The sequence below is a fragment of the Rhinoraja longicauda genome, chromosome 18 (genome assembly GCF_053455715.1).
Source record: "Rhinoraja longicauda isolate Sanriku21f chromosome 18, sRhiLon1.1, whole genome shotgun sequence".
Lineage (NCBI taxonomy): Eukaryota > Metazoa > Chordata > Chondrichthyes > Rajiformes > Arhynchobatidae > Rhinoraja > Rhinoraja longicauda.
In genome coordinates, this window is record NC_135970.1 from 19,724,076 (window position 1) to 19,740,215 (window position 16,140).

The 16,140-nt window shown below is 43.4% G+C and overlaps 1 protein-coding gene across 1 annotated transcript in view; it reads right to left on the reverse strand.

Annotated features, from left to right (window-relative positions):
- Positions 1–16,140, reverse strand: part of LOC144602163 (transcriptional enhancer factor TEF-1) — a 124,684-nt gene that overhangs the window by 15,641 nt on the left and 92,903 nt on the right. Inside the window, exons 9-12 of the mRNA XM_078414900.1 lie at positions 15,919–15,965; positions 13,125–13,186; positions 11,525–11,649; positions 7,946–8,119 (exon numbers count right to left, since the gene is read on the reverse strand). Coding sequence (XP_078271026.1) covers positions 7,946–8,119; positions 11,525–11,649; positions 13,125–13,186; positions 15,919–15,965 — 408 coding nt within the window. The remainder of the gene's footprint in view (positions 1–7,945; positions 8,120–11,524; positions 11,650–13,124; positions 13,187–15,918; positions 15,966–16,140) is intronic.

Genomic DNA, 16,140 nt, shown 5'->3' on the forward strand with positions numbered 1-16,140 from the left:
GGAGAAGGCAGTAAAATGGGATTAGGAGGCAGAGATCAGCCATGATTGAATGGCAGAGTAGACTCGAGTAAACTACAGGATTCCAGTCTGAAATATCCTTTGTACCTCGTAAGTTTTTAATGTTGTGGTTTGCAGGAATAAAACATCTGAAGCAAACATCACCTCTTTCAAAGGGGAACTGAACATTTATAACAGAGAAGATTTTCAGATGAAAGGGAGAATTGGAACCATCAATAGCAATTAACAATCTGCTGGAGGAACTCAGCAGGTAGAGCAGCACCAAGTCTCTCTGGCAGATTGATTTGGTCTTGGTTTAGTATTGTCACGTGTCCTGAGATATAGGGAAGAACTTTGTTTGTGCGCTATCCCGTCAAATCATGAGGCACGAGTACTATCAAACCATGCAGAGCTTTGGCTCCAGATTCTCGCATCTGCAGCATCTCCGGAAAACTAATGACAGACAGCTCATTGAAAGCTGCCTCAGCACAATGGGCCAAATGGTCCCCTCCTGTTCTGTACCATTCTAGATGAGAAGTTCACACATTGATTGGAGATGAGCCCAGCTGAATGGATTAAATGGCCATTAAATCTGCTGAAAGTCATGAAACCTCTTCACTGTCTATTCAGTATGGGCACCATCATCTAAAGCTACGCACAAATGCTGGAGTAACTCAGCAGGTCAGGCAGCATCTCAGGAGATGCTGCCTGACACGCTGAGTTACTCCAGCATTTTGTGTCTACCTTCAATTTAAACCAGCATCTGCAGTTTTTTTTTCCTACACATCTAAAGGTACACTGCAGTTTTAAGGTGGTGGATCACTGCCCTCTTTAAGGGAATTACGGATGGTAAGCGAACGTTGGCCTTGACAGTGATGTCCACATCTCAAATGAATAAAATCTTGAGAGAATTTGGAGCCAGAGTGGGTTTCTTTGTGGATGGAAGGGTGCAAAACTCGAGATCAGAAGGCAAAACACAAGCAAACTGTACAAAATATTGGGAGGCACGAAGGATGGGTGGATGATGTGAAACCTTTCCCCGCAATGGAGGAGTGTATAAAATCATGAGAGGAATAGATTGGGTAGATGCACAGAGTCTCTTGCCCAGAGTTGGGAAATTGACAACCGAAGGACGTAGGTTTAAGGTCAAGGGGGAAAGATTTAATAGGAATCTGAGGGGTAACTTTTTTTTACACGAAGGGTGGAGAGCTGCCGGAGGATGCAGTTGATGCAGGGACTATCCCAACTTTAAGAAACAAATAGACAGGTACATGGCTAGGACAGGTTTAGAGGGAAGTGGGCCAAACGCAGGCAGGTGGGACTAGTGTAGATGGGCCATGTTGGGCGGTGTGGGCAAGTTGAGCCGAGGGGACTGTTTCCACTCTGTGTGACTCTATGAGTTAAAAACCAGAGGATGTAGGTTTATGGCAAGGGACAGAGAGTTCAAGGGGACCCGAGGAAGAATTTTTTAAAACCCAGAAAGTGGTTCGGATCTGGAAGGCACTGCCTAAGGTGGGGGGGGGGGGGGGGGGGGTGGGCAGAGACTCTCAACCTTCAATTATCTAGGTAAGCACTGAGTTGTCAACATATAGAAGGTGATACACAGACCGCTGATAGATGAGATTAGTATTGATGGGGGCTTTATGGTCAGTATGCACTGGGGACAGATGTGCTGCATGACTTTAGGCTTGAGATACTGCGTGAAAACAGGCCCTTCAGCCCACCGTGAGGACCACAGATCACCCCGTAAACGTGTACGTCTTTGGTGTGTGTGGAGGAAACCGGAGCACCCGGAGAAAACCCTTGGAGAAAAACACAGGGTGAATGTACAAATTCTGTAGAGACAGGACCTGTAGTCAGGATGGAACCCGAGTCTCTAGCGCTGTGAGGCAGCAGCTCTACTGCTGCGCCACTGTGGTGCACTAGACTATATAACCTACTTTGTGGAAGACACCCATCTCAGACTTCGTCTCCACTCAGAAAGGCCTGGACCATTTATCTAAAGCGGAGTCCATCATAACCCTCCGGGTAAAGACCTGTGCCAGTATCCAAACACATACAGTCTGAGGACTTTGTATGCAGCTCATAATAACCACCCTCACATTGCCCTCCAAGGCAAACACCAACATGACTTGGAAGCATATCACTGTTCCTTCAATGTCGCTGGGGGGTCAAAGTTGAGGAATTCCTTCTCCAGCACTTTTTAAAGACATTTGGACAGATACAAGGAGAGGAAAGGGTTAAGAGGGATATCGCTCAAAATGAAGGCAAATTGGACTTGCACGATATACCACCTCTGTTGGCATGGACCAGGTAGGCCAGAGGGTCTGTTTCTGTACTGCACAGGCCTTGTGTCAAAGATGTTACCTTTGTACCCATGGCTTGTCCTATAAGACAAGATGCTGACTATATTAACTCTAACCTTGGTCTATTTTGAATCGATTACGACAATACAAAGATTACACATTACGATGGATATCTTTTCCAATAATCTGTAAACTTCACGTCTGAATGGTTCAGATCAGTAAAAACGATATTTCAGTGGAGAATTACTCGTGTGTTTCTGCACAATAAGTTAATTGCAAATCCCAGAGAGACTAAATACCAGTTTTATTAACCATTAAGAGATCATAGCGTAGTACAGCATGGAAACCGGCCTTCAGCCCACCAAGTCTGCGCCAACGTTTAACCACCCATTTACTTCATCCCATTTTATTCTCCCCATATTCCTAACAATTCCCCCCCAGATTCTACAACTCATCACTATATTATGGGTAATCAACAAAGGCCAACTAACCCTCCAACCTACACATCTTTGGGATGTGGGAGAAAACCAGAGCATCAGTGTAAACCCAAGCAGTCACAGAGAGAACACAAAAACGCCACACAGACAGCACCCAAGAGCAGGATCCAACCCAGGTCTCTGGCTTAGTGAGGCAGAGGCTCGACCACATGCACCACTGTGCAGCCCTGTGAAATACTGAGAATGCGTATATCAGCTAGATGTTCACGCATGCAACAAAGACACAGTGACTGTATGAAGTTGGATTCACATGCCAAGCTAGTCTGCAAATCTCAGATTTGTTTTGCATACTGGACTATGACATTCACTTTCTTGATATGCAGTGTCACCACATACATGCTGACCATCAAGAACCCATCTATTCTAATCCCATTCATGAAGCACCAGGTCTGTTACCTTTAATTCCCTGGCCAAGTGCACACCTGGATACTTTTAAAAGTTGTAGACTATCTGTCTCCATCACTGCCTCAGGCAGTGCATTCCAGATTCCAAGCAATCTCTCTGAAAAATAATGTTTCCTCACATCCTTTCTAATACTTGCACCTGAAATCTATGACCTTTAGTTTTAGATTCTTCCATTATTGTTCTTGATTCCCCTTACTCAGGGCACCAGATTCTGTTAAGTTACCCGATCTATTCCTCACATAATCTTGTACACCTCTAAAAGATCACAGCTCATCCTCCAGCGCTCCAAAAAAAAAGAAAGGACTCGCCTGCTCAACCTCTCCCTATAGCTCAGGCCCTCCAGTCCTGGCAAACTCCTTCTAAATCTTCTGCATCCTTTCCAGCTTTACAACATCTTTCCTATAACACAGTGACCAAAACTGAACACAATACTCTAAATGTGACCTCACCAATGTCTTATGCAGCTGTAACATGACCTCCAAACTTCTATACTCAATACTCTGATAAAGGCCAGTGTGCCAAAAGCCTTCTTGACTACCCTATTCACCTGTGATGTCACTTTCAAGGGACTATGTACCTGCACTCCTAGATCGCTCTGCTCTACAACACTCCCCAGAGCCCTACCATACAGGAACAGACCATTCGGCCCACAATGTCCATGCCAAACATGATGCAGAGTTAAATAATATCCTCTGCCTGCACATGATCCGTATCCCTGAATTCTCTGCATATCCATGTGCCTTTCTAAACACCTCTGCAATACCAACTTATGAGCAGTTCAGCCATGAGTAGAGACTGGAGAGTCTGGGATTGGTTTTATTTGAAGCAAGAAAGGATAAGGAGAGGAGGTGGGGTGTGCAGAAGATATACACAATTATCAATGTTAAGACAGAGAGAAACCTTTTCCCTTGGCAGAGGAGTTAATAACCAGAGGGAACAGGTATAAAGTAAGGGACACATAGGTTAGATGGGATTTGGTGAAGAATGGTTGGTGGTTGAAATCTGGAATACACTGCCATAGATGGATTTTGAAAGCAGATAGTCTCACATTTCAACAAATATATTGTTGAGCACTTGAAACGCCGTGACATAGAAGACAGTGCAGAAAAATAGGATTCGTATAGATAGGCACTTGATGGCCAGCACAAGAGGGTCAAAGTGCCTTTCTCTGGGCTGTAAGTGAGGATAATGCGAAGAGTTGTGGGCTCTGCTATGGCTATCTGAGAATGTTGAAGGGTCTCTGTTTTCAGTTGCTTTTGAATGAAGAATGTAAGAGAAAGGGTTAGAAACAAGAGCTGAAATAGGCCATACACCATTCTCAAGGCTATTCCACTGTTCAACGAGATAACTTCAGCATTCAAAAATGGCTATCACTCCCAATGATCCAGGACACTAGAGCAGATAATTCCCTCGAATCCAAACTGCTCCTCAAACTGTGCCTTAAACTACCCTTTGCCCTGGTTCTGACCTTATGTTCCAATCTCTCCAGCCAGCAAGGATGACCACAAAACCTTGAGACAATCAGTCAAACACCAAATGAAAGTTGGCCCAGCCAAAAAACAAAACAACAATGAGTGTAGAGTGGCCACAAGTTCAATTCCCTCATCTCCCATATCACTTGGCCAAAACTCCTGAATGTGTCATGTTTGAAGAAATCTCAGCCACGCCACCAGATGGAGCTCTTGGCCAGCAGGAGGTTACTGGGAGCCAAGCGCTTGCAAGGCTGGGAAAATCCTAACTGTAAGGCCCAAAGTGAAACATTCTTGGTCCACAACCTACAAAGACCAACTCTCCCACAATCGTCCTGCAAACTACCATGATTACAAGATTAATCTCTCAAACATTGCTGCAAACAAAGGTGTAAGAAATAAATCATGGAAACAATATCAAATTCTTTATAAGTTTCATTTAATTACAATAATAATCTGAATAGTCAAGGGTTGACGACCAGACCATGCTATCTGAATAGCACGGTCTAAACAGAAAAGGGTTAGAAATTTGGGAAATTGTGAGCAGTTTTGGGCCCCATATCTGAGGAAGAATGTGTTGGCATTGGAGAGGGTCCAGGGGTGGTCTACGAAAATGATCACTGTATAAGGAGTGTTTGACCGCTCTGGGCCTGGAGTTGCTGGTTTAGACGGATATGGGGGGGGTCTCATTAAAACCTACTGAATAATGAAAGGCCTTAATAGAGTGGATGTGGAGAGGATGTTTCCAGGAGTGGAAGAGTCTAGGACCAGAGGGCACAGCCTCAGAATAAAAAGATGTACCTTTAGAATGGAGATGAGGATTTTTTTTAGCCGGGGGTGGAGGCCAAGCATAATCAAGGACCAATCTCACCTCAGTCACCCCTTCCTTTCCCCCCTCCCATCAGGCAAGTATGAAGGGACAGTTTCTTCCCAGCTGTTATCAGGCAACTGAATGGTTCTCTCATCAGCTAGAGTGTGGTCCTGGCCTATCATCCTCATTTGGAGACTTTTAAATGATCTTTAATCGAACTTTATCAGACTTAATCTTGCACTAAATATGTACCCTTTGTCTGTGGACAGCTTGATTGTATTCATGTATAATCTTTTCTTTGACCAGATAGCATGCAAACAAAAGCTTTTCACTGTACCTCAAACTAAGTCATTGGGTACTTTTAAGGCGGGGATTGATATATTCTTGATTAGTAAGGGCATCATAGGTTATGGGGAGAAGGCAAGAGAATGGGGTTAAGGGGGAAAAAATAGATCAGCCATGATCGAATGGCGGAGAAGGCTTGATGGGCCGAATTGCCTAATTCTGCTCCTATCCCTTATGATCTTATGATCCAGCGCTTCTGAGACACTGGGCCTTAAAGAGCGAAAATAAGAAATTGAATTTAATTCCTTGGGCCAAGATTGGACTTTTCAGAGACTTTGGGAGTTCCAAGATGGAGTGTGGAAACTCTCCACGTGCTGTTCCAGAAGAGGATCTATTGTACTCATGTATGGTATGATCGAACTGGACAGCAGGCACTTCATTGTATCTCTGGACACGTGACAAATATTTAATCTAAAGCAAACTGAATAATTGGACCAAGTGCAGGCAAATAAGATTAGTTCATCTTGGCATCATGTTCAACACAGACATTGTGGGCCAAAGGGCCTGTTCCTGTGCTGTACTGTGTTCTTAATAAAAATTAAATGCTGAATGTGAAAAAAAAAGATGGATTAATGATAATTCTGATCAGGAGTCCGCTTGGTTAATGGAATACTAGAACACAAATGTGGGGTAGAATTCTTAATCTAACCTTCTGGCACTGATAAAACATTAGCTATGAGCAGCAAATATCAACAGGCCTATTTATCCGAGGAGAAAATTGGGTCTTTTTTAAAAAACTGTGTCAGGACCAGAATTTTATTTTCTATTCCTGGCTTATTGCATCATTAGCAGACAGCGAAGAGTTGGCCCATTGCTGTGGTCAGGAGTCACACAGGGTCGGGCATTAGTGAAACAAATGTGTTTAATAGCAACAATCTGGTGATTTCCCTACATTACTTACATTTGCATTTATTGCAAGTTTATCCGATTATTTGAATACAAAATCCCCAAATGCCGAAATGAGACTCCCACATCATGTCCACAGGCTGTCTGGTCAATAATTTGAACGTTATAATATTACATAACATGTAATGTATACATGCCTGCATTTATATTAAATAACCTACTGCATGAATTAGTACATATATTCGGGACCGCTAATAAACATGATCTTCCTGAGACAAACCTTCGAAACAAAAAGAACGGCAGATGCTGGAATCTTGTGCAAAACACAAAGCGCTGGAGGAATTCAGTGAGTCAGGCACTATGACCCGCTGAGTTCCTCCAGCACTTTATATTTTGAGACAAACCTTCAGAGACAGGAGCAGCTCTTTCCCGTGTTAACAGACTACTGAACGGTCCTCCCATCAGATAGGGTGTGGTCTTGATCTCCCAGCTTACTTCATTACGGACATTGGACTATTTTATTACAACTGTAACACTATATTCTGCACTCTGGTACTTTTCTCTTCGCACTACCTGTTGAGTGGGCTTGAAGGTACTGATGGATAGTATGATTTGAACAGACAAAAGGTTTTCACTGTTTCTCAGTACATGTGACAATAACAAACTAATATGCAATTAAACCTCATTCAATAAACCACTGACTGCAACAGACCTACCCCACTGCTGGGATCACAATATCCTTATGTTATTAGAAAGGAATAAAGCACTATGTTTAAACCACAACCACAGATGAGGTAGTAAACGCGAAGTTACAGATTAAGGCATAAAAAGCTGTAGATGCTAGAATCACGAAGAGAAGATTCAGTCTGAAGAAAGGTCCCAAACTGAAACATCATCTGTCCATTCTTTCCACAGATGCTGTCTGACCCTCCTGAGTTGAGTCTCTCCAATAACTTGTGTTTTAGTCATGTTATAGATTGACCTATTTGGTACCATTTACTTCCCCAAAGAACATTCATAATAAGATTTATTTTCGGGAGAACCCAATATATTTCTGCAAAAGAGTTAACAGCACAAAAACAGGCCACAATTTAACCAAACATATCGATGCTTATATTTGCTTATATCGTTGCCAAGACCTCCCACCGTTTTCAATGCATTTTTCTACTCTTTTGCCCTGCTCATTGTACCATGTGGATGAAGAACCCATTGCCAACTGAGGCACAACAGATAAATCTTACAAAAATTCATTGCAAGTGATGTGCTTACCCAGAATTTCACAAGGAAAAAGGCATTATGAGGTCCTTTTCCATACAGTTCCTTAAGGCCACCTTTTTTCTCTGGGAACTTATCATAGATTTGGCGAATGTCCACAGATTCGAGCAAAGGGTCACTGTAGGAATGGTTGGTCTGTCCAATATGTACAAAGAGGTGCTTGTTATACTGCATAAAAAGATGAAAAGTGCAACGTTATCACTTCTACAGAAACAAATCCAACCCGCACAATGCTATGGAGCTCACAGGCATAGGCTAATGATTCAAATAACGAGAGCTCACATTGAGTGCATTAAAAGAATTTTAATTAAAGAAAAAAATACTCGGGAAGGACAAGCTTCAACATCTCATCAAAACAACTTAAACATTAGAGCCGATGCAAAGTGAGCCACTTTTCAATCGGTGGCAGTGATAGAGTTGCTGTTTTACAGCACCAAAGACCCGGGCTCAATCCTGATTAGGGGTGCTGTCTGTACAGTCTATACAGAGCTCACCCCCTCCATGTCACTCTGGTCAACCTGAGGAGGACCTTCACCAACCGACTGGTTCCACCGAGATTCAGGACAGAACGCCACAGGAGATCATTCAACTGTACAACTCCTCCCCTTTCTGTCATGGGATAGACTGACTATCTCTCCCTCCCCCCCCCCCCCCCCAATCTTTGCACATCCCCAATCCTTTCCACTCATCACTTTAATTTCATGTATCTTGTGTTTTATGTCTGTTGGTAGATTAATTTCCCTCCTGGGATAAATACATTTCCAACATATCGTACTTTTTTTCCCATGATGGGCATGGCTTTTCTCCGGGAGCTCCAGTTTCCTCCCACACTCCAAAGATGTACAGGTTTGTAGGCTAATTGGCTTGATAAAATTGTAAATGGTCCCTTGTGTGTGTAGGATAGCGTTAATGAGCGGGGTTTGCTGGTCGGTGCAGACTCGGCCGAAGGGCCTGTTTCCACGCTGTATCACTAAACTAAACAAAACTAATCTACAAGGACACCTAATTATATCAGTTTGAAGAAGGGTCCTGACCAGAAATGTCGTCTGCCCATTCCCCTCTCCAGATGCTGCCTGGCCCGCTAAGTTCCTCCAATAGTTTATTGTTTTGCTCAGGATACCAAGACAGATCCCTCTAAATGTCTGTGCAAATAAGTTGGTCATATTCTATTTGGGAGCCTCAGTGAGATTGTACCAAGACGTATTTATAACTTCTCTCACCCCTCCTTGACCATACTGCATTATTTGGCACGGGTGTTAACCTTTGGGTTATGTACCCAGGATAAAATTATACTCAATGAGAATGGAGATGACTGGATGATTTTGCTAACAACAGCCTGTTGGCCTCGTTTATGTGACTGAGATTAATTTTACACGTCATTTATACGTAATTGTATTTCACGCACTGTTACTTTCTGTAGAAATGACCTTGCCTTTATTAGAAGGAGTTACAGAGGGTTCTGTTCCTCTAGTTTTCTGGGTAAACAGACTAATCTTTGGTTTTGAATTTCTTTGCCCATCTCCAAACAATTTCAATGTCTCCATCCAAAGTGTACTTGACAACTGTCCATTAAAGGAAAATGTATTATATTTTCCAATCATAATTAAAGCAATTACTTTTTATTCAGTTATTTACAAAAAATATTTCACTATTTTTCTTGACAGTTTAAGCTTCCGATATTTAAGAGGTATGTTGACGAACACTTGCATTGTCAAGATACAAGACCCAAATAGGATTGGAATAGTTGTCCAGTTGATGGTCAGTATGGACAATGGTAGGCTGAAGGGCCTGTTTCTTTGCAGTGTGAGCCTCAGCTTATAAATGGCACTGCTCTGTTAGGAGCTGGCATTGACTTAATACACCCAACGTCAATCTGCCATGGCCCAGTATAATTGAAAACTGTGACAGAAGTGTACGAGAAAGGTGCTACCTTTCCATAAAACATGGTTCAAGGATGTCCTTGAGAGCAGAAAACTTTCTCACCCCAGGCAACAACCGCGACCCCAGTTCCCTATCAAAGCAACTAATCTTTAATGGACTTCTGAGTGTAATTTAAACAAAGATTTTTTTAATCAATGATATTTGACATTTCTACTTAACCTCACTTTCAGCATTAAATTGGAAAACAGCCCAGTTAAGTTACTTGGGCAATGCAGTTTGGAAATGAGTGCAGAAGGCTGAGGGGTGATCTTATAGAGGTACATAAAATCATGAGGGGAATAGATAGGGTGAACGCACAGTCTTTTTCCCCAGGGTAGAGGAATCAAGAGGGCATTGATTTAAGTTGAGAGGGGAAAGATTTAATAGGAACCTAAGGGCAACATTTTCACACAGTATATGGAACGAACTGCCAGAGGAAGTAGTTGAGGCAGGTACAATAACAGCATTTAAAAGACATGGACAGGTATCATATCATATCATATCATATATATACAGCCGGAAACAGGCCTTTTCGGCCCTCCAAGTCCGTGCCGCCCAGCGATCCCCGTACATTAACACTATCCTACACCCACTAGGGACAATTTTTTTTACATTTACCCAGCCAATTAACCTACATACCTGTACGTCTTTACATGCATAGTAAAGGTTTAGAGGGATATATGAGCCAAATGCAGGCAAACGGGACTAGTGTCTACAGGCCATCTCAATCAGCATGGATGAGTTGAACCAAAAGGTTTGTTTCAGTGCTGTATGACTTTCTGACTATAACTGTGACTCTATGCTTGAGGACAAATAAGATAATCAGGTACTAATCTAAATCCATGACATTTCATTGCGCTGTTAATTAGAATACCAAACTCTCAACAAGAGGGCAGCACAGTGGGCCAGCAGTAGAGTTACTGCCTACAGCGCTAGAGACCCAGGTTTGGTTCCGACTATGAGTGCCGCCTGGAATTTGTACGTTCTCCCTGAGCGTATGGGTTTTCTAAGGGTGCTCCGGTTTCTTCCCACTCCAAAGATGCACAGGTTTGTAGGTTAATTGGCTTTGGTAAAATTGGAAATTGGTCCTGGTGTGTTAGATAGTGTTGGGTGTACAGGCTGGTCGGTGCGGACTCAGTGGGTACAGGGACCTGTTTCCGCTCTGTATCTCTAAAGCCTCAAATTAAAATTGTATAAGTTTAAAGTCAACAAAAAGTCAACAGAATTAGTTCCATTATTGTCCCAATATTAAATATTGTAGTGCCAAATGCATCTCTCCATTCATTCAACACAAACATTAAAAATGAACACCTCTTCCTCAGAATGCACTGTGATGATTGGGGAAAAAACTAATTGGAATTGGAACTATTTGGAAAATAAACGAAACTGAACTAATTTTTTAAACCCATCATGTTTGTCAAAATTGAGATAATTTTTTTTCTGGCCTATTTATGGATGAGTTGATTGTAAGGCTTATTTACAAAAGATGATGCAAAAGTTTACTGAATTGAGTGCATTAAAAGAGATGCCTGGGTTGTATCAACCGTTGAATTAGTTCCAATGATCCAAACCAGGAGGGTGAAATACAAGTGGTCGCTTTCTGAGTTCCTCCCACAGTTCACAAACGGACTGAATTAACTGTGCAAGCCTTACCGAGTTCGGGTCTCTCTGCTGCTCCAGGAAGGCCGAGAATTCCACAAGCCTAAGTTTCGATGTGCCAATGGATCGGCCTTGCCATGCAGGGACTGAAGGGGTTGGGGCAGCTGTGCTCTCGTAACCTACACATCAAAAATAGAAAATAAATCGGACTGCCTTCCACTTTACAGCGATCTTATAGCAATGTAGAAAATCATGAGGCGAAATAGGATGAACGCAGAGTATATTTTCCCCGGGTAGGGGAATCAAGAAATTCAAGAAAATAGGTGTATGGTGAAAGGGGAAAGATTTAATAGGAACCCAAGGGGCAACTTTTTCCACACAGCTGGTGGTGGGTATATGGAATGAGCTGCTAGAGGAAGTAGTTGCGGCAGGGTACACCAACATTTAAACATTTGCACAGGTGCATGGAAAAGAAAGGTTTAGAGGGATATGGGCCAAACGCAGGCAAATGGGATTAGCTTGGATGGGCACCTTGGTCATCATGGACGAATTGGGCTGAAGGGCTGTTTCCGAGCTGTATCTATAAGGGCAGAACATAAACTGACCACAGGATAAAACCATTTGTCCCTGCACCCACTAACCGGTCTGTGATGCATGGCTTAATTATATTAAACTCCAAAGAAACTATGCACATCACACGCATTCACAAGGTGACAGACAATCACCACCAGCTCCATGAAGCTGAACAATCAGGTAATACTCAAGCAGTTGAGAGAGCAAATTAACTACTTTATCAGCCAACGGGCTTATTAGAGGAATGTCCTGGCTTGGTTTTTAAGATGCGAGGGCTTTTTCTTTGGCAGAGGCGAAGAGATAAGAGACAGAAACAGAGCGAGAGGCAGATTGTGAATGGAAAGAAACAGAGAGACATGGAGAGAAAGTAAGAGTCAAGTGTCACGCGTGAATGTTGCCTGAGGAGGTGGAAGTAGATATTTTCACAACATTTAGCAACATCCCAAAAGTGTTTAACTGCCATGAGTTACTGGCCACGGAATAATAACATTTCTTACTGCAGCTTTACAGGCCCATTAACACAATAACACAAAAATAAATATAAAATAATCCGACATATAAAAAATTAATAACCGTAATACAAGGTAACCAGACAGTAATAGTGGAAAACCGAAACCCATAGTGCGCCCAAAGACACAGTCCATAGAAAATCATGTGCAGGAAGAAACTACAGGTGCTGGTTTACACCGAAGATAGACACAAAATGCTGGAGTAACTCAGTAACTTCAGTCTGAAGAAGGGTCGCGACCTGAAACGTCACCTATTCCTTTTCTCCAGAGATACTGCCCGACCCGCTGAGTTACTCCAGCATTTTGAGTCTATCTCCAGAGAAAATCGCAGTTGCTGAGGTTAGTGCTACGCAGTATTCAAGAGGTTGGTGGTTGCAGGGAGGAACCTGGTTTTCAGGCTCCCGATGGTAGCAGCAAGAGGAGAGCATGGTCAGGATGGTGTGGGAGAAGAGAGTCATACAAAAAAAGGTGGGAGGGAGAAAAGGGGATGGGCGGGTGTGGCTGCACAGTGGGGTAAGGTGGGACCAAAGAGAGCAGAGAAGAGCAAGTGAAAACAAGTGCCTGTATCTTACCTGAAATAGATGTTGTGACTGCTGGCTGGGCTGCATAAGCCTGCTGAGCAAAGGGCTTCACACTGCAAGAAAAAACATCCATGTTACTGAACGCAACAAACACGTCTTGCATATCAACACTGCACAATGATTCACTGCACAGCACAAACATCTAATGAGCAGTTTACAGGTAACAATTAACTTGCATGATTCAGAAGATTTCATCCTGAGCTGTGAACTAAATCGGCTTTCCCCTATCTCCCACAAGCAATCTAACAGTCAAGATCTTTTCACTTCCTGGATGATCTTCCAAGTTTTATGGAGCCTGATTTGCAAAGCAATGGAGGGGGGGGGGGGGGGGGAGAGAAAACATGACCTGAAGCATCAACCACGTTACTCTCTCCACGGATGCTGCCTGACCTGTGCTTCCAACACTGTTCGCCAAATCATTCAAAGGCACGGCATTTCTTTCCACTGCTATGCCGATGACACTCAGCTTTACCTCCCCCTGAAACCCAACAACCAGTCAAATTTAAACAGCCTCTTACACTGCCTTGAGGACATAAAATGTTGGATGGCACAGAACTTCCTCCAATTAAATGAGAGCAAGTCTGAGGTCATCCTATTCGCCCCCCCCCCCCCCCGACTCCATCAAATCGATAACAGGCAGTCTTGGAAGTCTATCCTGCCTAGTCAAACCGCATGTCAAAAACCTCGGCATGATATTTGACTCTGCATTAAAATTTGATAAGCAAGTCAACGCTGTGGTAAAAGCCAGCTTCTTCCAACTTCGAACCATAGCTAAAATCAAACCTTTCCTCCAATTCGACGACACAGAAAAAATCATTCACGCTTTCATTTCCTCCCGCCTAGACTACTGCAACTCCCTATACACTGGGATCAGCCAATCTTCCCTGTCCCGCCTGCAACTGGTCCAAAACGCCGCAGCGAGACTCCTGACGGGTACCCGTAAAAGGGACCACATCACCCCGATTCTGGCCTCTCTCCACTGGCTCCCTGTACGGTACAGAATCAACTTCAAGCTCCTCCTATTCACGTATAAAGCCCTAAATGGACATTCCCCCCCCACATCAAAAATCTTCTAACCCCCCTCTCTAACTCCAGGTCCCTCAGGTCGGCCGACTTGGGGCTACTCACTATCCCGCGGTCTGGGCTTAAGCTCAGGGGTGACCGCGCTTTTGCGGTTGCAGCTCCTAGACTGTGGAACAGCATCCCTCTCCCCATCAGAACTGCCCCCTCCATCGACTCCTTTAAGTCCAGGCTCAAAACCTATTTCTACTCCCTAGCGTTTGAGGCTCATTGAGGAGGCGCTGTGAACTGTTTGCGTGCTACTGTATGTTTCATTTTTTTTCCTTAGTACCTAATCAGATGTACAGCACTTTGGTCAACGTGGGTTGTTTTTAAATGTGCTATACAAATAAAATTGACTTGACTTGACTTGACTTTGTCACAAACATACATATTTCACGAAAGGTCTGAAAAGCACTATCTGAAAGCATGGAGGAAGCAAAAACGTATGGAAGTATGAAAACGCATACGACCAGATTCTGGGACAGTTTCTTCCCAGCTGTTATCGGGCAACTGAACCATCCTACCAACAATTAGAGACCGGTCCTGAGCGACCATCTACCTCATTGGAGACCCTTGGACTATCTTTGATGGGACTTTACTCAACATTATCTTGCACGTATGCAACAAAAGCTTTTCACTGTATCTCAGTACACGTGCCAATAAGCTAAACACAAACAATTTTTACTTTGGAAAGGATAGACACATGAAGGGGACAGAAATGGTAGAGTTTGGGGAAAAGGGTGGCTGAAAGAGATTGGATCTAGTTAAAATAGTACTTTCAAAGTGCTAACATGGCCTGAATGACCTCAATATGCACTGCAAGATGCCAAAATTGGAGCGCTCTTCAGAAAAACTGGAAATCAGCTAATGCTCAGTGAATATCCGACATCAAGCTTCATTCATGGTGTTGATTTCACATTTACTGGGATGCACAAGGTTAACATTGCAGCATTCAGAGACACAGAGGCTGCAGATGCTGGAATCTGGAGCAAAAAGCAAATTGCTGGAGGAACTCAGTGGATCCTGACATTGCATGGGAGCTGGGATTATGGAGTAGGGGGAGGGAGGGATCAGCTGCTGGGTCTCAGGCGACCGAGTAATTCATATGGACGGACTTTCAAAGATCCTTCCAGCCAAATCCAATGGCGGCACGGTGGTGCAGCAGTAGAGTTGCTGCCTGACAGCGCAAGAAACCCAGGTTCGATACTGACTATGAGTGCTGTCTGTATGGATTTTGTACGTTCTCTCTGTGATGGGGTCTGGGTGCTCCGGCTTCCTCCCACACTCCAAAGATGTGCAGGTTTGTAGGTTAAGTGTCTTCTGTAAAATTGTAAATTGTCCCTATTAAGTGTAGGAGAGTGTTAGTGTGGGAGATCGCTGGTCGGTGTGGACATGGTAGGCCGAAGGGCCTGTTTCCACACTGTATCTCTAAACTAAACTCTGCCTGAACAGTGACAAGCGCACCATCCCATCTTTAAATGGTTTTAAATAGGATGCAAAACAGGTCATTCCCCAAAATGTCATCTGTCTATTTCCTTCCATGGATGCTGCCAAGCCTGCTGAGTTCTTCTAGCAATTTGCATTTTGCTCATTATTCCAGCATCTCCGTAGCCAACACTTTCTCGTGCAATTAGAATTAGGGCTGGGCAATAAAGGTTGGCCTGTCAACCATACCCTTACTCCATGAATGAACACCCCACTCCAAGCTGATTGCGCTACTTACTCTTGTGATGATCCTGGCTGTCCTGTGGGCATTACACTTTGCCAAAACTGGAAAAAACACACAAAACCTGTTAGAGCATTGGTCGGGGATTACCACAGAAGACATCCTAAAATGTTTGCAAAGTAAATCAGAATAAAGACATGAACACAGAATAGTCAAGTTATGGTTTGCTCCTAGTGCCTGTGCTACCTGACTTCACTAAAGTGCCAAAATGTTTTAGAC